Source organism: Lissotriton vulgaris, chromosome 8 (genome assembly GCF_964263255.1).
Source record: "Lissotriton vulgaris chromosome 8, aLisVul1.2, whole genome shotgun sequence".
NCBI lineage: Eukaryota > Metazoa > Chordata > Amphibia > Caudata > Salamandridae > Lissotriton > Lissotriton vulgaris.
Window position 1 is genome coordinate 745,550,860 of NC_141696.1, and position 22,009 is coordinate 745,572,868.

Genomic DNA, 22,009 nt, shown 5'->3' on the forward strand with positions numbered 1-22,009 from the left:
GCAGGTTCATATTCCGACACAGTCTGCCCAGGAGACAGAGCAAGAAATGTAGTCAATTACCAGTCTGCACTCTGCCTTTTTCACTACTCACTACGTATGAAAATCTGTCACAGGCAAACTGTCTGATAAGTGGGTGTAGTGCACAATGATGCATTTTCACACATGCTGTGCAACTAGCCAGTACAACATTTGCATTTAAGGCTGCATCACCATTCACTACATAATTGTACTGGCATTTGAAATATATATTGCATGGTATGTTGCATGTTGCACTGATTGCAGTGCAGGCGCTCTCTGTGCAGACCTATTTTAGTGATTTGTGGAGTAGGTAGGACAAGCAGAATTTACAGAGGGCAAGTAGATTTCTGTAACATTTTGTCCTTTGGCCAAGTAGAATTTTTAAAGATTTCCACACCCCTGCAAGATGTCTTTCAGATTTCTGCTTCTCTTATTCGCGAATCTAAGTTTTGGCCAAGGGAGGTTGCCCGATGTTAGTATTCACCAATTCTTGTTGATGATTTTCTTTACATTGTTCGTCATTGGACTGTACGTAGTTACACAAGTGACGACTTCTTCAGTAGGTGTCTTGGGTATGTATTCCAGGAGTGCCTCTCAGTTTTGATTACTGGCTCGTTTTTTACATTTGTCAATGACCTTCCTAGGATAGTCCCGGGCTTCTAATTTTTTGCAGAGATCGTTTGCTTGTATTTTATACTCAGAGGTGTTACTGCAATTTCGCCGTAGCCTGAGAAATTGGCTGTATGGTAGATTCTCCTTTAGGGGCCGGGGGTGGAAACTGTTAAAAGACAGAAGGCTGTTTTTGGCAGTTGTTTTAAAGAAGGTACGTGTCTGAAGGGTGTTTGCTTCTGCATAGATGGTTACATCCAGGGAGTCAATGTTCTTGTTATCTGCACTATACGTGAATTTTAGGCAGTCGTCTTTTAAATTTAGCCAAGTGTGGAATTCTAAAAGACTGTTTTTATCTCCTTGCCAGATGACAAAAATATCATCAATGTACCGTTTCCAGAAAAGTATTTGATGATGGTAAGGATTATTGCTCTCATTTAGGATGTGTAGGTCTTCAAAAGCACTCGCATACAATCCTGCCACGCTCGGGGCAAATGTACTGCCCATCGAGGTACCATGGCATTGTAAATACATTGTGTCTTTATATTGAAAGAAATTTTCCATAAGTGCCATCCGGCAGCATTCCAGCACAAAGTGTCTGGGAGTCTTGTAGGTCCATGTGGAATTAAAGATTACACTCTCAAGGGTTTCCATAGTCTTCCATTGTGGTAAACTGGTATATAGGCTTTCCACATCCAGTCCCACCAAGAGCATGGTGTTGGGTGAGTATTCAATATTTTGTAAATGATTGAGTAGGTCTCTGGTGTCCTTTAGATAAGTGTTTTTTTTTTTTTGGACTAATGGTCTGAGATATTGGTCCGCAAACTGGGAGAGGGGTTCAAGTATTGAGCCCATTCCAGACACGATTGGTCATCCAGGTGGTGGTACTCGCCCTTTGTGAGTCTTCGGTAAGGAGTAGAAGTAAGGGGTTCGCGTTGTTGTGGTCCTTAAGTAGTCACCTTCTTTTTTAGAGATCCAATTGTTGGTCTCCCCCTCTTCTATCATCATTCCAATTGTCCTTTGTAGTCTCTGTGTGGGATCCATATTCAACACCCTGTAGAACCTGTCATTTGACAATAACTCCATACATTGTTGATCATAGCCTTCGGCCGTCAGGAGAACTATTCCCCCGCCTCTGTCGGCGGGTTTGATGACTATGTTAGGGTCATTTTTCAGAGCATCCAGTGCTTTTTGTTCTAATCTGGTAATGTTCTGAAAGGGTTTCTGGACTTCATTGGATAGTTCATCTAACCCTTTGAAAACGGCTTGTTCGAAAGTTTGTATTTCGATTGGGATCTGTGAGTTGAGTGGACAGAAAGATGATTTATTCCTTAAAGTTGTATCTCCTTCTCTAGTTGGGGGCTGGTTTCCATTAAAAAAAGCTTTCAATTTCAACTTCCGACAAAATTCTGCCACTTCACATTTGGTTTTGAAAAAATCTGGTTTTGGTGTGGGAACATATCCCAAACCTTTATTGAACACACTCTCTTCATCCTTAGTCAGAATTTTTTCTGTCAGGTTCACGATGAGGGATTCGTGTTTGTACTGGTTTTGGCTTTTGTTACACTCCTGGTTTGCACCTGCCTGGTTTGATCGGACCAGGTTACTCCTCTTCTCCATGTTCTCTGTGATGTTGGGCCGCTCCCTAAAAAAGGAATGCGTTGTTGAAAATTCTGGCCAGCTTGATGTTACATCTTGTGGTTCATCATCTGAGGACCTTGAAAATAAGGGTTCATCCAACCCTGGAAGTGAGGGTTGAAGGGTTGAAAAGGTATGCCTTGGTTGCCCATTTGAAAAAACGGGGGGCGCCAGTAATTGCGTCCTCGTCGATTTCCTCTTCTGTTCTGGTATTGGTTTCTGGGAGTGTTGACAACATCTGTTCCTGGGTCTGAGCCTGTACTTGATGCGCCACTCTCTGATCCATAGTTAGAGGCGTTGTCGTCGGTCTTGTAGTCCTTATTACTGTAAGAGTGTATTTTCTCTATAGAGAATTTTTTGAGTTTTTTTGCTAACTTTTGCAATTTAGTCTGTATCAAATACTCATGGGTGTCACTCATTTCTTTGTTGATTTCGTCTATTTTGGTTTTGTATATTGTAATATTGACAGTGTTGTTCAATTTGGTTTCTAGAATTTGTATCTTTACTGTCAACTCGTCTGTCAATCTAGTAGCGGTTTTAATGATCAGGACTAAGTAGTCCCTGGTGCATTTCCATGAAATGGCAGACCAGTCTTTTCTAAAGGCCAGATCTTTGAGGAAGATTCTTGGTGCATTAGTAACCCAGAGTCCTCTGGGTGCCGCATTTATTCTCAGGTATTCCGTCATTATAATGCCGTGGACGGCAGTTCTGACTTGTTCTTTCTTTACTTCAGTAAGTTCGTCCCATTCTGTAGAGCTGGAGAGCGTCTGAGTGAGGTCACTGTTCATAAATGGCGCTGGTCTAGCGAGTATCGCGTCAATCTCTTCAATGGAATAACTTAATCCCAAGTTTTCCGCCATGGTGAAATCCTAGGCAGTTTTGAATAATTAGTGAGATTGTGGTGATCAAAAGTTCGTAGAGACTCCCACAGCTGTGCGCTGCTGATAATCTTCTAATCAAGAGGAGGGGATATGGAATATTGATCCATTCAATTTCCAAATGGTCTATCAGGGCTCGACAAATCTTAAAAATCGCACTTGACCTGCAGGTCTAGTGACCAGAATTTTCTACTCGACCTAACATCAATGCACTTGACCCACAAATTGGTTGTATTCACATTTTCTTCAAAACATTTGCAGCGCAGTTGGTCTATGACCAGTAAGACATGATTGATTTTTTTTTTTGTTGCCTCATTACTATTATCACTGCAATGTTTTGAAAGTTACAGGCATGGCCTTGGATAAACACTCTCAGCAGTACTCTGGTACACCACTGAACCTTAAACATACTAGAGCACGGCCTCAGATAAACACTCTTAGCAGTACTCGGGTACACTACTGTACATAACACACACTAGAGCGTGGCCCGCAGTATACAAGCTACTGATGGGGTAGAGTGGGAACTACGGTGTTAAACAATTCGCTGTCTGCGGGAGGCCTCGCTCTTCCCTCCTAAGAGGCAGAGACACAGGAAGAGAGCTGGAGGCCTTAGCCTCGTATTCTTCTGTCTGCTCGACCACTTGCATGGCATTAAACAAGGGAGTATGGGATACTATGCACCAACCTAAGCTACAAAACAAACACAACAAAATGAGGAGTATGGTGCACTGGATACTGATGTTGTACAGGTTATGGGCTTGTTGGGGAATGGGCTGGCAACGGGCAGTTCTAACTTTCCATTCAGGGGAGGGGATTGGACCTGCACTGCTGCCCAAGGGGTGGGGGTAAAGAGAGTTTTTAATGTCAACTCTATTGAATAATGGGGGAGGGTGGTACATAAGGAATACTCTTTGCACAACTCAGGTTCACCGCTGAACCTGAAACATACTAGAGTTTGGCTCCAAAGGCTCAGCATCCTGTGATTCTGGGCAAATCACTGAATCTCCCCGTGCATAACAAAAATGAGTGTGTCCTGTAACGTAACTGGTGCTCATGTAAAGCACTCTAATACCTTCAGGTCGAGTAAGCGCTATATGAATCTGCAAAAAATAAAAACTTAGCAATACTTGGGTTCACCGATGTACCTTAAACATATTAGAGTAGTACAGCCCCGGATAAACACTCTTCCCAGTACTCGATACACTACTGTACCTTAAAAGTACTAGAGCACAGCCTAGGAAAGGGCAGATCGCGCCATGGCTTGGGACAGAAGTAACTGTATGACTGGAACATTTTTACGGAGTCTTGCATTGTATTTTATGTCCCAGCTATCGGACCAGGCATGCTGTGTGAGCACATCCCAGGCCACATAAACAATACTGCCGTGCTTGCTCATGACATGATATCGACATTTTCCATCACTCTCCTTTCCAGGTCGCTGACATGGGGACCTGTCAGTCAAGCGACGGTGAAGCCTTTCAGTGCGATTACACACCATAGATTGTACAATCTGCCCATTACATATGTTTTACTTCCTGGTGTGCTTCACGGCCTGGCCTTTCAACTTAATGAAGTCGGCGCCAGCCAGGTCCTCCTTGTGAACAGCCATGCTTCATATACAGTTAATTACAAATCACCCAGGGAAATAAAATGAGATGCATTTAACGTGATTGGTTGTACAATTTGGAGTGGACATATATTTTGGTTCTTGTCCACTTTTCTCCAGCCTTCTTATATTTATACCACTTTTATCTTTCCCAACCCACCCATTCACTCCTTCCTTACCATAGATCATATTATGCAGCTAAATATTTTTGTAATTAAAAGAACAGAGGGAATCGAGGGGCGCTGTTTACCCTCTGCATCCCGCTGGTGCACCCCTGACTGCACCTGCCTTTTAGAGCTGGGTAAACCAACTTCTAAGCTGTGAGAAAACACAAACTTTCCTGCGCTGACATCTGGCACCTTAATGGGCACCGCAGGCAGCTTGTTGGCATCTTGTGTGCTACCATTTGACGAGGCACGTGCAGAAAGTACCCCCTGGCTGCCTGTGCCGCCTTTAATTAGATATCATGAATGCTTCGCACTTTCAAAATCTCAAACCTTTCTCATGTGCCGCATCTAGCTGTGCTTCTCTGAGCACTATCAACCTTCTGATCACAGGCAGTTACCAGTGCTAATGTTAATGCACACGTTAATTAGAATTATGTCTAATGCTAATTTCTAGTCACCTCTGTTTATTTGCGATGCCGGTAAGTTTGTGCTTTTCCACAAGACTTGAAGTCTGAAACAACAAAAAGCGTAACAATAGCCCCCGCTGGGCATCAATCCCCTTCAAAGCCACCCTCCCCAACATTCGGAGCAAGAACCCCTGACCCGCGGCGGTGTTCCCATCCAAGCGCTCATACCTTAGGGTTCCCAGCAGAGAGATCGAGCCGTCCTCGGCAGGCGCAGGCTTACATCACAGGCCAAGCTCCACTCGCAGGGCTCCCAGGCTCATGATAAAACATCCAAGGTGCAGGAGGAGAACTTCTGCTTCGCTAGGGCACTAGTGTCGTTCATGGCCTGCCTCCGATCAAGTGTATTGGGAACAGGGGTTGGCAAAAGCAGTTTTCACGCTTATCCTGCTGCCGCTGTAATCAGCCAACGAGAAGTCTGTAAACTTTACTGTGCGGAGATTAGCAACCATCTGATTGGCTGACTGCAACGCGGGCTCGGTAGGCTGAGGCCTAGTTGCAATCAGCCAATCAACACCTTTGCTTTTCCCGCATTTTGTCACGGCAGTTCTGAACATTTCACACAGCTGCCCTCTAAAGACTACTACCGGCGCTGCACTTTAGCACAGCGACAAAGCTCACTCGCCAGGCCAGTCGAGTAGGCCTGAAAACTGTCTCGCCCTGAAAGAAATTGACTCGCATTTGCGAGCGGGCGAGTACATTTGTCGAGCCCTGTCTATGCTAATCAAATGAGAACGGATCACTTGTCCTACACAACCTTAGATATGCAGGAAGCGCGGAGGAAGGCCCAATGTAAAAGACCCTCATGCACGTGATGGGTATGGTGGTATCTGGAGCGGTGTATCTTGATTCTCCGCTTTTGAATCACGTGTGTGCATAATCATTAGGTCGATCAGGTTATGCAGCCTCCACCAGGAGGTTCTTACCCAAGGTTGTTGTAGTAGTGAGCCAGTGATTAGGAATTAAAAAGACCACAACGCCAGAGAGAAAATTTATTTAGTCTGGGTTTGGGTCTGGTAAACTCTATAGTAGTGCATCTTATGGACTGGTTATGAGTAATAGGTGCACTCAGAGTATATCGGGTTCATAAAAAGTGAGGGGGAGATTAAAAATTGGTCGACATGTTTCTGCCTCAATTGCCTTAATTAGGACTTATGGGCATTCATCAGGACTGTTAAGTGAATAACGTGAAGAAAATCTAAATAACGTGCTCATAAAAGTGAAAAGAAAAAGGATGTTGACCTGTTTCTCTGTTTGGAGGTCTTAATGTACCTGTAACGAATAAACACAAAGGTTTTTCAACACACACACGGGGGAGGGGTACAGAGGGACACATACCAAGCAGAAATCTGCTTATTACATCTATCCATTGATAGAGTTCTAAACAACTAAAAAATGGCAATACTTCGGTGACCAGTTAGCAAGTATGGCAATGTCAACTCTCTCATTAACACTCCGTACTCATGCAAAGGACTATGGCATGCTGGGATTGGTGATGCATGCATACATCTTCGTTATTCGGTAGGTATGTCTTAGAGTTATTAATTATCTATCTTGTCAGTGATTGTGCATAGCAATTCTATGGACTCGTGTTGTATGTCATTTTAAATATGTCATTTTAAGTATGTCGTTTTAAATGCTCGATAACACCTTCCCTTTCACAGTATGGTGATGGTTGGGGTGACATGATGCATGCTTGTGAAAGCGGTTCTATCAAAATAAGCCTGGCAAGCACGTGGTTCATTTTGGAAAGTGGACCCGACATCCAGTATTGCTATAATTGTGTACATGATCTTCCCCACATGCCGGATTTATGTCTTTGAGTAATAACATGCTTATATGCCGGTGTGATCTGATACGTTCAAATGCTTGTCCATGCTGCGATTGTGTTTTTGAGTAACACGTATTTTGTTTTATACTGAAAACAATTTAAAATTAAAAAACGATGTAATGCTTGGATCATCAGCTGGCGAAGAGGATTTGCCAGTTGTGGACAACTAAAGTTGAGATAATTTACCCACACTGAAGTCTGTATCATTAGTAGATAAACACCTTGATTGGGGTCTTAGATAATAATCAAAAGGCAAATAAATTGACGGAAATCCCAAATATACAGACTGAAGGGACGACCGCCGAGACTGCCTCGTGACTGCGCTGTGAAAATAGTCACTGAGGGCTTCAGCTATCTTGGGCTCTCTGAGATGAAGAACCCTTAGATAATTTTCAATTAAAAACCTGTTGCCTTCTCTTGAAAGATGGAAATGGGAAGTCCAGCCTTGGAGATCCCTCCCCTTGACACTCTTGGGCTGAGTTGCCCTGTTTAAAATGATGTCCCTGCCCTGTTTCCTCTATATCCTGCAAATAACACCATACCCAGTGCACGAAACTTATTTAAATACCATAGAGGGTGAGAATATACAGATCTTCACGGAACAATTATTGTGAGAAAAACTTGAAGTGGTGACTGCTGTGTTAAAGGAAATAGGAAAGCAATTAGAACACCCTATATAAATTAAATACACACATTCAATTATGCGTTTAAAAACATAAAATCACTTAAAGAAAGATGCTTTACACGTTGATGGTTAAAGAATTTGCAATGTTGAGGTCAAGAATTCTGCCTTTATCAATAGCAGGAAGGAAAAGAATGCTCATAAATTTTACGTAGGAGCAGAAAACTACCATGGTGATGAATTTAACATTGTCTTAATCAATGTTGACATATCCCAAAATATGTTATTTATTGAAAGCGTTAGGTTTACTGTGAGATACTAAGAGATTTGGTCGATGAAGCTACTTTGCTCATCAATAGTTACTGGTTTGTAAGTTGAAGACCCTCCTCTGCCCATTGTTAGTTCCTGGTTTGTGCGCATCACCCTTCTCTGCTCATAAGTGATTCTTTGTTTAGAAGCGCTTCTCCCCCCTCTGCCCACTAGTAGCTCTTAGTGCAGAGCGGTATTACTACTAATTTAGCTCTTGCCTTTAAGACAGCTTTAGTTGTCTCCCCAGAACATTGCTCTTCCCAAAAACGTACAAAATATACATACATAAAGAGGGGCTTTTATCGATGGCTTCATCCATTGGTCTGCTAAATTATCATTCACGTTTTAACTCTGCCCACCATGGCATACAGCATGGGGCAAGGGTCGGGCACTTCAAATATTGTCTCCCTTCTGTGTGAGTGACTGCACAAACCCTGTGCACATTGTTTACATCTCTTCAGTTGCACAGCTCTTGAACGTGGGCTTTTTGGTTTGATATATATCATATTAACTTTAAAAAACGGCTATTTATTTTGCCTGCACTCATTTTTTAAATTGTAATATTGCTGCTTCCTGTCATCCAAGTGCCTGTGTTCAGTGGTGACTTGTCACTGCCCCTTCACAAATCATACTGATAACATCCAGGTGCAGGTGAAAGGGTAGGTGTAAAACAGAAGCAGTGGTGAGTGATTTTAAATGAAAACTTATTACTGCAAGTATAAGGCAGCAACGTTTAGGTGACTATGTATATATATTGTTTGTTCTTTAATTTTTTTTGTGGTATATGCATGCAATCCTTTTTGTTTTTTAAATCCCTTTTGCACCATCTTTCCTGACCAGACATACAATTATCGGTTAGCTTCTGCAACACCCTCAGGGCATCACCTCTGCAACAGTTCGACCATGCCCTGGTTTAAAAGCACAGCACTCTTTTATTCAACCCTAGTTCCTGGTCTGAAAGCATATCGACAGCCTCTTCCCACCTCTGGATTCTGATTTAAAGCACACCTCCAGCCTCTGCCCATCACAAGGCTTTTGGCTTATAGCACATTTCCCTCCTCATCTCATTGTCTGAACCTGGTTCACAGCACATCTCCTTCCTCTACCATCACCAGCTTATGGTTTCTAGCACATCCCACTCCCCTACCATCATCAGTTCCTGGTTTATAGCACATCTCCCTCCTCCCAACACCCCCTGTTACTGGTTCGCAGCACCCCTCCCTCCCCCTCCCTGGGAGATGTTTTCCCTGAGAGTGAGATCTGTCCCTGGAGCGGGAAGGAGCTGTGCACGAGCTCTGCTGAAATCCACCCCGCATCCTTTCTCCCCAGAGGGCCCATAAACCTTTTATTGGAACAACAGTGACAGCCGAAGAGTGGCTCCGGGCCTACCTTCGTAATGTGATAGAGCGCGGCCCCTCCTCCGGGATCTTAGCTTCTCCAACTAAAATGGATAGAAAGTTAAAAGGTACGTAAGGACGGTGCACAGTTGTTTATGCCGGCCAACTCTGTTTTACAACCTTCCACCCACTCCAGCTGTCGCTTTATGTGTGCTCGTTCCTACACAGCAGAAGTGCATTACCTTACATTAGGTGCAGTTTGTTACTTCTAAACAGAAATTGTACTCAATATAAAACGCAAACATTTCCACGCATGTAGAGTTTGTGTTCTGCAAACGACATCTACTGCAGCAGAGGACGAACCCTTCTAGGCACTTAAAGGTGCCAAGACATATTTATCACTGATAAGGAGCACAGACCTGGCGTTCAATTGGCTGCTGGAGTGAACAGAAACTGCCTCGGGCACCCTTTTCGTCAGTCATTTAACTAGCTGTCACCATTGCGCAAAGGCACCTGCTTGTTTAGCCGAATGATAAAAATTTAGTGCCCACCGACTCATGAAGGAGACCATGTAGCGCTGCAAGTAAATTATTCAGTCCTGATGGGCGTCCCAAAAGGAGACCGGGCGGTAACAAGGAGGGACTAAGAAGCCTCATTTTCAATCGGAAGCCAGCAATTACCATGAACAATGATATCACCCAATGAAAAAGATGGGCGGGGCTTCCACGCCACTTCTAAAACATACCCTACTACAATACGTCTTGCAGAGCGAGTAGCGCATGCGCGCTGCAATGCTAGGCAAGACCAAAAAAGGAAGATTAATATATAACACTGAAACAGATTGCTGGGACTCCAAATCCTCCTGAAGTCTATACCAAGTTAAAAACCCTACAAAAAGAATACCAACAGCTTATGTTACAGCCTAAGACGAACTACAGAGCAAACCAAATATGCACCAATCCTTAATCGCAAGGTCTCTGTTCCTCTTCATCCATGTCATTACTCGCCAAGATCTTGCTTTACCCACCTGTTTCTAAATTCTAAAAAAAATCTGTCCTATTTCAATCACAAAATTAGCTGAATAAGGTAAAAAAAACATCCTCACAAATCTACTTCCATTTGAATACTCCTTCCTAAAAAGAATCATTTCTAGCTCACTTTCTCCATCCTTTACAAAAAGTTACTCTCCAAGAGGATAAAACCACCCAAACCTGCCAACTGTTTTTTTGATATGCTTCCTGCAAACATCACCATCTCTTCAAACCAGCATGATGTTCACCAAACAATATTTTTCCTAAATTTGTCCAGATTACTTCCTATGCTGACAAAAGGCTCCTGTGATCCCAGACTCTTTTTTAAAAAAAACTTCAGACCTGTTAACAATGTATCATGGATCAGGAAAGCTATTGAGGTGTAGTTACAATCAGCTGATCTTGTCTAGCAGTGAAAAACACCTGCTAGTGGACTATCAATTTTGAGTGAAACAACCACTCTTAATATCTTTGATGTACATCACATTTTGAATGAGGGAGGGCTCCTGACAATTTGCTTCTCTTGATCTTTAGGCGCCCTTGACCACCACAGATTTATACCAGCCCTGGAACAATGCTTTGATTTTCATGGCCAAGTCTTGATTGTTCCCGCTTTTCAACCAATTTCTGTGAGCTGTTGCAGATTGAAATGCACATCTTCACCAGAGAGAAAATGCCATGTGGTATTTAAGGACACTGTTTTAGCACCTACTCTTTCCAACTTGTATCTTGTGTCACTTGGGATTGATTTTTGGTTGCTGTATAAACAAATATCATATACTTGTTAGGTTACCCACCCCAAGATTTTGGAGATCTAGAATTACATGCGTACAACTAATATCCTCATTTGCCTATCACACTACGTAGGCTGTGTTTGCTGAAAGATCTAACCTGAAATGTAAATATTGTATACACATTTTTTTAAACACATTTAAATGCGTAGTTGTTTTGTTCCTACAGGTTTGTCGATGCAAAATCTGATAAAACAAGATGGGAGTCCAGGGATTATGGAAGTTGCTTGAGAGTACCGGGAGAACTGTGAATCCAGAAACATTGGAAGGAAAAATTGTTGCTGTTGGTATCCTTACCATTATAGACATTCAAATCATAAACCAGTTTCATCTAGTTATCCAATGTTCATAAATGGTGAACTGTATTGTAAACATTATTTAAAGAGTATTTTAAAAAACACAATACATGTAAAAATGCATTACAGGTAGAGAAAGCCTTTATATAAAAATAATGCACATCACCTTATAACTTCTTTGGCAAGAATTAAAATGTATGATATCCTCTTGTTGCTCCACGATCCAGCGATCCCAAATCTGTTGCGAAATCTGGTTTCCGTGCCCTTTCATCATTGACTCACATTATAGAGCGTATTAACTGCACACATGTATCATACCCAATCCCCAAGCTCTGGAGCAAAGTTTCTCAAACAAAGTCATTTATACCACAACAATCCCAGTGCTTTACAATTTAAAACCAATTATTAACCACTAATATACAAATTATCCTGTATTTACACACAAAGGGCCCATTAGGATGGCGGGCGGATTGCCCCCGCCAGGCTGGCGGTAGCCACCGCCGGCCTGGCGGGGGCAATACGCCCGCCATCCGTACCTTAATTCCACCCCGCCATATTAGTATGGCGAGGGGGACCGCGGCGGACAGAAAGACCTTCCTCAGCTTTTCAGCCCCGGTCACCTTGCGGCCGGGGCGGAAAATGATTAATATCGTGGCGGTGTCTATTAGACACCGCCAGCCATATTATGATGGGCTTGGATAGATGCCTTTCCGTGGCGGCGATGCCGCCACGGAAAGATATGCGGTCTTCACTCTGAGGGCCCCCTGCGGGCCCCCAGAGTGAAGGAGAGGTGGGGGGTGCACACGGAAGGTACCTGTGGTACCCCTCAGCATTTGCATACACGAAGCAGCAGGCACCGCACGGTGCCTGCCGCTTCGTGTATGCAAATGCATTTTTAGCATTGTGGCGGGCGGTGCAGAGAGCGCCGCCCGCCACAATGTTAAAAATGAGGGATGCGCCCGCCACTGTGGCGGGTGCATCCTAATGCCACCATCGGGACCCCCGCCCTTATGACGGGCGGTCCCTTTTTCCGATGGGATGGCGGGTGGAAAAAGTCCGCCCGCCACCCTAATGGGCCCCAAAGTGTGCATAATGGAAAACAACAAGTGGTCCTGAGCATACGAGAATGAGGAAAACAATTGATATATATAGATCACAATGGAGTTCTATATAGTTCAGGATTCCTTGACTAGCCGGCCAGGGAATATTTATTGGTTCAATAAGTTTATGATCTCAAAAATACAACAAATAACCCAAGAAATAAGGGTTACATTGGGGCACAGTCCTGTGCCATACAAGGAGGAGAAAGGTAAGAGAGTAAAGGTAAGTGAAGAAAATTATCAGGCAAACAGAGTGAGCTTGCAGGTCACTGATATTAGTAATACATTAACAGTGTATCCTGGAGTCATTCATACAGACAATAGTATCGAGGAAATACATGTATGAATTACTCTAAGGTCGACGTTTCGATCCCCAGCTCAGGTATCACGGGATCATCATCAGGACAAGAAAAATAGTTTTGCCTGAACAAAGTTATTTACAACACCTAGTTGGTGGCTTGAAGTAGGATTAGCTTCAGATGGGAAGGTCCTTTTTGGGTCAGCCACGCGATTCGTTCTTCGTAGGTGAACCGTTCCTTAAGATGCGGTTGGATTGGGGATTCTGTATGGGCGCCGGGATGGATATATGGGTGAAGCCCAATCGTTTGGATTGCAAGGTAGTATAGCACCGAAATAACGGGTCTTGCAATTGGTCAGTCAGGAACATCTGATCCTATGCGTTTATCTTGCATAGTTTGGTGAGAGGTATCAGTGATTTGCAGAAGTCCGTTTCAGTTAATGAGACTGCAGTATAGTATATCTAGTTGGAGCACAATTCTCTGGCCAAAGGCGCCGGTCACTGGAGCTGCTCTCAATGGGAAGCGTTCCATTGAGACCAGCTCCAGTGACCGGCGCCTTCGGAGAATTGTTTGCTCCAACCGCGGACCAGTTATTCGTCTGGCCGCACCTCCTTACTCGGCGCTACCCTAAGACGCTGGAGGACGGCGATCCTGCCCTGAAGGCATCTGAGGCTAGCCAGAGAATTGTGCTCCAACTAGGTATACTATACTGCAGTCTCATTAACTGAAACGGACTTCTGCAAATCACCGATACCTCTCACCAAACTATGCAAGATAAACGCATAGGATCAGATGTTTCTGACTGACCAATTGCAAGACTCGTTATTTCGGTGCTATACTACCTTGCAATCCAAACGATTGGGCTTCACCCATATATCCATCCGGGCGCCCATACAGAATCCCCAATCCAACCGCATCTTAAGGAACGGTTCACCTACGAAGAACGAATCGCGTGGCTGACCCAAAAAGGACCTTCCCATCTGAAGCTAATCCTACTTCAAGCCACCAACTAGGTGTTGTAAATAACTTTGTTCAGGCAAAACTATTTTTCTTGTCCTGATGATGATCCCGTGATACCTGAGCTGGGGATCGAAACGTCGACCTTAGAGTAATTCATACATGTATTTCCTCGATACTATTGTCTGTATGAATGACTCCAGGATACACTGTTAATGTATTACTAATATCAGTGACCTGCAAGCTCACTCTGTTTGCCTGATAATTTTCTTCACTTACCTTTACTCTCTTACCTTTCTCCTCCTTGTATGGCACAGGACTGTGCCCCAATGTAACCCTTATTTCTTGGGTTATTTGTTGTATTTTTGAGATCATAAACTTATTGAACCAATAAATATTCACTGGCCGGCTGGTCAAGGAATCCTGAACTATATAGAACTCCATTGTGATCTATATATATCAATTGTTTTCCTCATTCTCGTATGCTCAGGACCACTTGTTGTTTTGATAAATACTTGCTACCCATGGTCCCGAGCGATTTAATGGGTTCCCCTTGTCCCTTCTTGATAATGGAAAACAACAGCATCCTAAGAGTGATGACCAACCAGCAGTATGGGCACAAGCACAACTTATTGATGGCTAAGTGTCGCAAAAGTGACATCCTATTAGCTCAAATGTCACAGTGATGGAATGAACTTTGGTGTTGTAGCACATTGTTTATGCTCATGTTAACAGGTGACAGCACCTATATGTTGAAACCTTGGTTTAAGACCCCCCCTTAAGTGGTCCATAGATTAGTTTATTAAAAAAAAGAAAAAGGGGCCAGGGCAATACATTTTTCTCAAAAACAAGTGACCAGCGTTATTGAACCTCTGCATGCTGAATACAAAGTCTTGATTCCAAATCATGCATCTTTATTTCACCCCACACTCTTGCAGGTTCCTGCGTTCTCCCTCTCACACTGTTTGTCTTTCTCTTACTTCATCTTTCCTCTTGTCAGTTTTTCCTTCTCTTGCTCTGTTCAAGAAAAATAAGTACCAGTCCCCAAACATAAGTGCATGTGGGCCCCATTGATAACCACTGGCTCAAATAAAATATTATACAAATCAAGGGGGGAATGGACCATTTGTCCTGTGTCACCAGGGTCACAAATTGTGTAGCTGATCTTCGTTATAAAAGAACCCGCATATACGGACACAGGCGTTGGGCGGTATATGTTGATTCTCCGCCTATGTGTACCGTAACAGCATAATCATTGGGTGTCTTCTTTGTAAGTTATGTTGTCCTCCACATGGAGGAAGACCCGCTGGTTTGATAGTAGTGGTCAGAGATAAAAAGGGTAGTGCAGGTGTTTGGAAAAGGTGAGTTAAAATTCCTAAATTCGTACCTCTTGTTTTTTATTATCGAGGTATGTGAAGTTGGAAATCAAAAAAAGGCAATGTTGTGCGTTTGAATCACTGACAAAATATTGACCTAGAAAATATCGACCTATAGAAATATCGATGCAGAAATATCGTCGGGAAGAATATCGACATCCTATCTACAACATGGTAAGTACAAAAATACCGAAATAAAAATATAGATGTTACAAATATCAATGTTAAAAATATCGTTTTTTTTCTGTAAAAATATAAATGTAAAATAAAGTAAATAACACGAATAAATAAAATAAACCTAGTTAAAAATATCTGTTTAAAATAATACATATATAATAATACATTAAACATATACAGAAAATATATAATATATACTTAACAATACGGTTTAATAAATATTTTAATCTATAAATTAATAAAAAAAATTATAAATTACAAATACATTTACAAACATAAATAAAAAGTCAATAATTATGTTTAATACATTAAATATACTTTTAATATTTTTAAAATTAATTATATACTACATTATCTAAAATTATACAAAAAATATTAAATAGCTAAATAAATAAAAATACTATTCAAAATCCATCACTAAAAAAAAATACAGTAATAAAAACGTTGGATAGCATAGAACTTAAAATTACTAGTCCAACTCCAGAGAGTGCAACAGTAGGGAAAACGTTGGATAGCGTAGGGGTAAAAATTACTATTCCAACTCCAGAGAGTGCAACAGTAGGGAAAGCGTTGGATAGCGAGACCGGCGGTGAAAGGCGCTATACAAATAAACAATAACATAACATAACATAACAGTAGGGAAAGCGTTGGATAGCGTAGGGGTAAAAATTACTGTTCCCACTCCAGAGAGTGCAACAGTAGGGAAAGCGTTGGATAGCGTAGAAGTTAAATGTAACATACTTATAAATAATTGTTATAAATAAAATAATTAATAATTTAATTTTAAATAACTGTACATCATTTACAAAAACCCATTAATAATTACTAAAAACATAATTACAATTGAATAATTAATTAACAATAAATACCGATAAATATTAATTAATACATATTAGTTACCAAATAATACATATTAACGCTAACATATTTTTCAAAACAAAAAACATATTAATTATAAAAATTGATTAACAATTAAAAAATGGTAAACAATACATTTATTTTTAAATCAAAAAATATTTTTTATGAATCAATAATTACCAATTAATAAAAATAATTTCCAAATAATAAAAAGTAATAAACAATTAAAAATATGAATTATCAATAAAAAAAGTAATTACCAATTTAAAAAAAATTGCCAATTAAAAAATGTAATTACAAACATTAATTACCAATTAAAAAAATGTATTACCAATTTAAATAATGAATTACCAATTAATAATTCATAAAAAAATAATTATCAATACCAATAAAAAAAATCATTACTTAATTACAATTAAATTACTTCCCACCCAATTCCCTATAAAACCACAACCCGCTACAGAACTTAAACGCAAAAATTAATTACAATTAATTTACAATGACTAAAAATTAATAATTAATTTACTATAAATTACTTCCCACCCTATTCCCCTATAAACCCACAACCCGCTCCAGTACTAAAACATAAAATTAACTTAAAAATAACGATATTAATATATAAAAAATAGTACACATATAATTTAAAACAAATAAAATACTTAACAAAAAGCATATAACACATACATATAAAATACATAACAATAAAATATCGATATTAGTAACATCGAAATTAGTAACATCGATATATTTGATATCGATATTACTAAGTTCGATATTACTTACATCGATATAAAAAAAGTTCGATATCACTTACCTTAGGGTCGATATTCTGTCCAACGATATTCTTGACCTCGATATTCTTCACCTTTGATATTTCCAACTCGATATTACTGTAGGTCGATATTTCGGAATCGATATTTAGACTGTGCACCGTGCGTTTGTAGACTGTTACTGGTCTAACGCCCTGGTGTTTTGTGATCATTCAGGTCAACATGTTTCAGCCTCTTGGAAGTTCTAGAGGCTTTCGTCCGGACCGGTGAAATTAAGAGATAATTATAGTTCTTAAAAGCACCCAGGGCTCACTTTAATGGCACACTGCCTTTCACATCATCAGTGGGGGTGGCCATTAGGTGTGGCAATCCACTGAGGGCAAGATTGTGAATGAGCCAGCCCTGTAAAATGCGTGTGTTAGGTTGTATGGGCAGACATGCACCTCTGCCAGCCATCACACAGATTCCCATACTCGGACTGCCGGACACCCGCAAAGTACACAGTTATTGGTATATACATATACGTGTGTGTGTATTACCTACTGGCGGTCGCGGGTAGGTAGTTATAGTTAGGACTATGTTTCCATAGGAAAAGCGTTTTTTGACTTGCCTATATCTTTGGCTTCGTTGGCGAATCTTCACAAAATTTTCCTAGAAAGTGTCACAGCGAGTCTTGTTGTGCTTGGAAAATTTCGGGATGATATGTCAAGCGTGGGCTGAGAAAAACGGTGAGACCAAAAAAATCTATTTCCCATATTAATTCCCATAGGCGCGTTGAACACGACTACAGCCCCAACCGCTGGAAGGAATAACACCAAATTTGGCATGAAGGTAGATTTTGGTGCACAGATCATGCTTTGAGATATGTGGTGTAAATCTGTTCAGTAGTTGCTGGGAAATTTAAGGAAATCTGAATTTGTGTATCTGGGATTACGATAAATTTGCGACGATTTTGCGATTAATCGTGAATGCGGGCGCCAAAATGAATGCCGTGATTGGCTAGCCACAATTTGAGCAGAGAGTTGTAGCTGCCATTTTACCTCATCGGAACAGTCCCGGGGGCTCAAGCCAAATGGCAGAAAGTGGCATAACGAGTCCGGTTGGAAGTGCCCTGGCCTCATGAGGGGAATGTTTAGGTCTTTGCGAAACCCCTTATGAGATTATGTCAAAGAACAGTATTTCTTTCCCCACTCCCAGTATTCGTGAATTTGCAGTGATTGTCAGAGTGCCCCGTGTAACATCGTGACAAGTTCGTGCATATATGTCCTGAAAAATTTGTGAATATCACTGAAAACAGTAAAAAATACATATTTATTTATATACCCACGCTCAGTCTCACTTAGGCACTCACACACCCACTCTGAGTCTCATGCACCCACTCACTCACCCACTGAGACTCATTCACCCACTCACTGACCCACTCAGACAGTCATGCACCCACCCAGTCAAGTGCTCATTCACCCATTCACTGACCCACTCAGACACTAACCCACTCACTCAGAGGCTTTTTCACCCACTCAAGACCTACTCAGACACACTGGCTTAGCTAGGCCTTATGCTGCACATGCGGCCACTGTGTTTGCTGCACACAGCGGCGAGTGTAAGAGCAGGGAGTTGTTGGGGATTCCTGCTCTTGCCACCCCATGACGGCCATAGGTAAAAGGGGGGAGAGGCTGCCACCCCTAAAACTCGTGCTGCCGGGGCAGACCACCCCCCCTTGCTACGCTACTGCTCAGACACTCACAAACCAACTCAGAGACTCATGCACCCTCTCACAAACCCATTCAGGGACTCATGCACACACAGACGGATCCACTCAGACACACACACACACCCTCAGACACTCACACACCCACTCACTCAGACACTCATGCATGCACTGACAGACTCACTCATATTCTCATGCACTCATTCACTGACCCTGTCAGGCACACCCACACCCACTCAGATACTCACTCATCCACTCACAGACCCACTCAGACACTTTTGATCCCACTTGCACACCCACTGACTGACCCACTCAGCCACTGACACACCCATTCAGAGACCCATAGCTCCACTCACAGAGCCACACCCAGACCCATAAATCCACTCGTACACCCATTGGCAGAGCCATACAGCTACACATACACCCAGTCAATGAACTATACACATCCATTCGCACATTTTAGAGGTTATAATTTTTTTTTTAATTAAGAAATTCACTGAAAAAAAATCAAAGCTTACAGGGCTGTTATAGTTAGTAAATAGAATAATAAAAAACCTTTGAAATTCACGGAAGAAACCTAAGGTTACAGGGACGATATAGTTAGGTTGACATTTCACCCATACTAAACCAGAGAAATTCAGCAGTTCTAGTTACCTAAGCTAATTCGAACTTACACCCCCGCAATGCACTTCATATGACCTCACATATTACATCACTCATGACATGGTCAGTGACATCACTGATAACATCTCAAATGACATCACTGGTGACATCATTCATAGAACCACTCACAACCCATAGAACCTCTCATACACCCAGTACCACTCAACACCTCACATACCTATTCACAGACCTCTACCATTACTCACACAACCAATCACTCATGCATAGAGCAACTCACACATCCACTCACTCGTAAAGTCACATACACACCCACTAACTCATCATACAGACACTCAATCACCAATACAGTTACTCACACATCCAATCATACAGACGCTTACACACCCACTCATACACCCTTACAGCCACTGACACACTCCCCCATACTGCCACTGACACACTCACCCATACTGCCACTGACACACTCACCCATACTGCCACTGACACACTCACCCATACAGCCACTGACACACTCACCCATACTGCCACTCACTCACCAATACAGCTACTCACACACCCACTCACTTACCCAGATAGCCATTGACACAGCCACTCACTCACTCTTCCAGCCATTTACAGGCATTTACTTTCCAATACAGCCACTCACACCCACTCCCTCACTCATACCCACTCCCTCACTCATACAGCCACTCACACACCTATGCAGCCACTAACTCACCCATACAGCCACATACCCACTCACTCTCCAGTACAGCCACTCATTCACCCATACAACTACTCACATACCCACTAACCTCCAGACAGTCACTCACACAGTCGCTCAGAAATCCACTCACACGCTGATAGTCACACAGCCACTCAGATTAGATATGTTCAAAATAGTATGGCTAATTACTAATACAGAACATTTTTAGTTTAACTTATGCTGTAGCTTAGTATATATCTTTAAGTCTCTGAAATATTTACAAAACACTTAGCCATGGGATGTTGTCATCAGTGATGTCATCAATGATAATACTGACCATGTCATGAGTGATGTAATATATGAGGTCATAAGCAGTGCATTGTGGGGGCATGAGTTATAGTTCTCTCAGGTAACTTTAACTGCTGATTTTTTTTCTGTTTCTGTGCAAGTGAAATGTAAGCTAAACTATAAAGTCACTGTAACCTTTGCTTTTTTCCAGTGAATATATATATGTGTGTGTGTGTGTGTGTATATTTCACACATCGTTTACAAGTGACTGTGTTCTTGAATAAGGATGCAGAAGATAAGGGTGATTCAAAAGATTACTGCATGAAGCATTATCGTTCCAGTCCTTGCTCTCGGTACCATTGGAATAATGTGTGACTTTCAGTGTTTCTGCATATTTCTACTTATTTTTCCTTTTTAGGTCTGGCTGGCGTTGCAGCGTGAAGCGCTGCCGCCAACGAGACTTATAGACGCCGTGTTTCCTCCCAAGACAGACCTGGGCACGAGCCGATTCAGGTCTGGGCACGAGCCGATTCAGGTCTGTGAACGCGCTTCACAGTGGAACAGCTTGTGCGCGTTAATTAATGCGTAGCACGTCAGGCGACGCAAGTAACAATTATCACAGCATGAGACCCCACTTATCACTGCATGTCAACCGGCGCCCCAGGCTGCTGGAGCACTCAACTATAATTAATGCGCAGTTGAGTGCTCCAGCAGCGTGGGGCGCCTCTAGGCATGCTGTGATAATTACTTTGGGGCCTCATGCTGTGATAATTCTCACTTTCTGATCGGGAGCACGTGGATGAAAGCATTTTACCTGGGATACCAAATAAATATTTCACAACGCAGGTCCTCATTCACTGACCCTGCTCCAACTCTACTCGGGATGATAGTTCCCACACATTTTATGCATTTAGCAACCAAATGGGGTTATTGCATCGCCATTCCAGGAAGACCCCGTCCACAAGTGGCCAATATGCTACATAACAGTAAACTTGCGGAAACTGCATCCACGGAAACAAAGATATCGCTTACTGACTTGCACTGGAATGTGGACATAATAAAAAGCAACACACGTTGAGAACCGTCAACACTATCATCTCCGGGTCAGAACCGGGAGAGTCTTACAGTCAATATTCAGGGAAGTAGGATCACCACATTCAAAGATGGTCGTCAGGTTTACCACAACGGGACACGAAAACTATTTCCACCTCGCTGTGGTCTTTGCAGGAGTACTGTGAACCAGGCGTGAAATAACCCAGAGCACTGAAGGGGCGTGTCAGAACCCGTCATGGAGACTCTGGGCCGCATGTGGTAGTGGCGGTCACCCGGTCGGCCTGCCAGGCGTGGGCACAATGCTGGCTGCAGGTAGGGGCTGGCGGGCGACAATACAGTGCGTGAAGAGAGCAGCGAGTGGACGGCGGCGGCGAGGGGCTGCATTGGGAAAGGAAGGGACGTGGCGCCCACCCTTGGCAGCAGGGTCGCCTTTGCTGTGCGGTGCCCTCTGCCCTACAGTCCCATGGCACCGTAGCCTGCAGTGGCGCCTTTGCTCAAGCGAGCCTTGTCCGGAAAG

The 22,009-nt window shown here is 42.4% G+C and overlaps 1 protein-coding gene across 6 annotated transcripts in view; it reads left to right on the top strand.

Moving 5' to 3' along the window:
• ERCC5 (ERCC excision repair 5, endonuclease) overlaps positions 1–22,009 on the top strand; it is a 235,201-nt gene that overhangs the window by 23,011 nt on the left and 190,181 nt on the right. For all 6 annotated transcript variants that reach the window (XM_086934652.1, XM_086934653.1, XM_086934655.1 and 3 more), the window contains exon 2: positions 11,471–11,588. In XM_086934652.1, coding sequence (XP_086790778.1) covers positions 11,501–11,588 — 88 coding nt within the window. In that variant the 5' untranslated portion in view covers positions 11,471–11,500. The remainder of the gene's footprint in view (positions 1–11,470; positions 11,589–22,009) is intronic.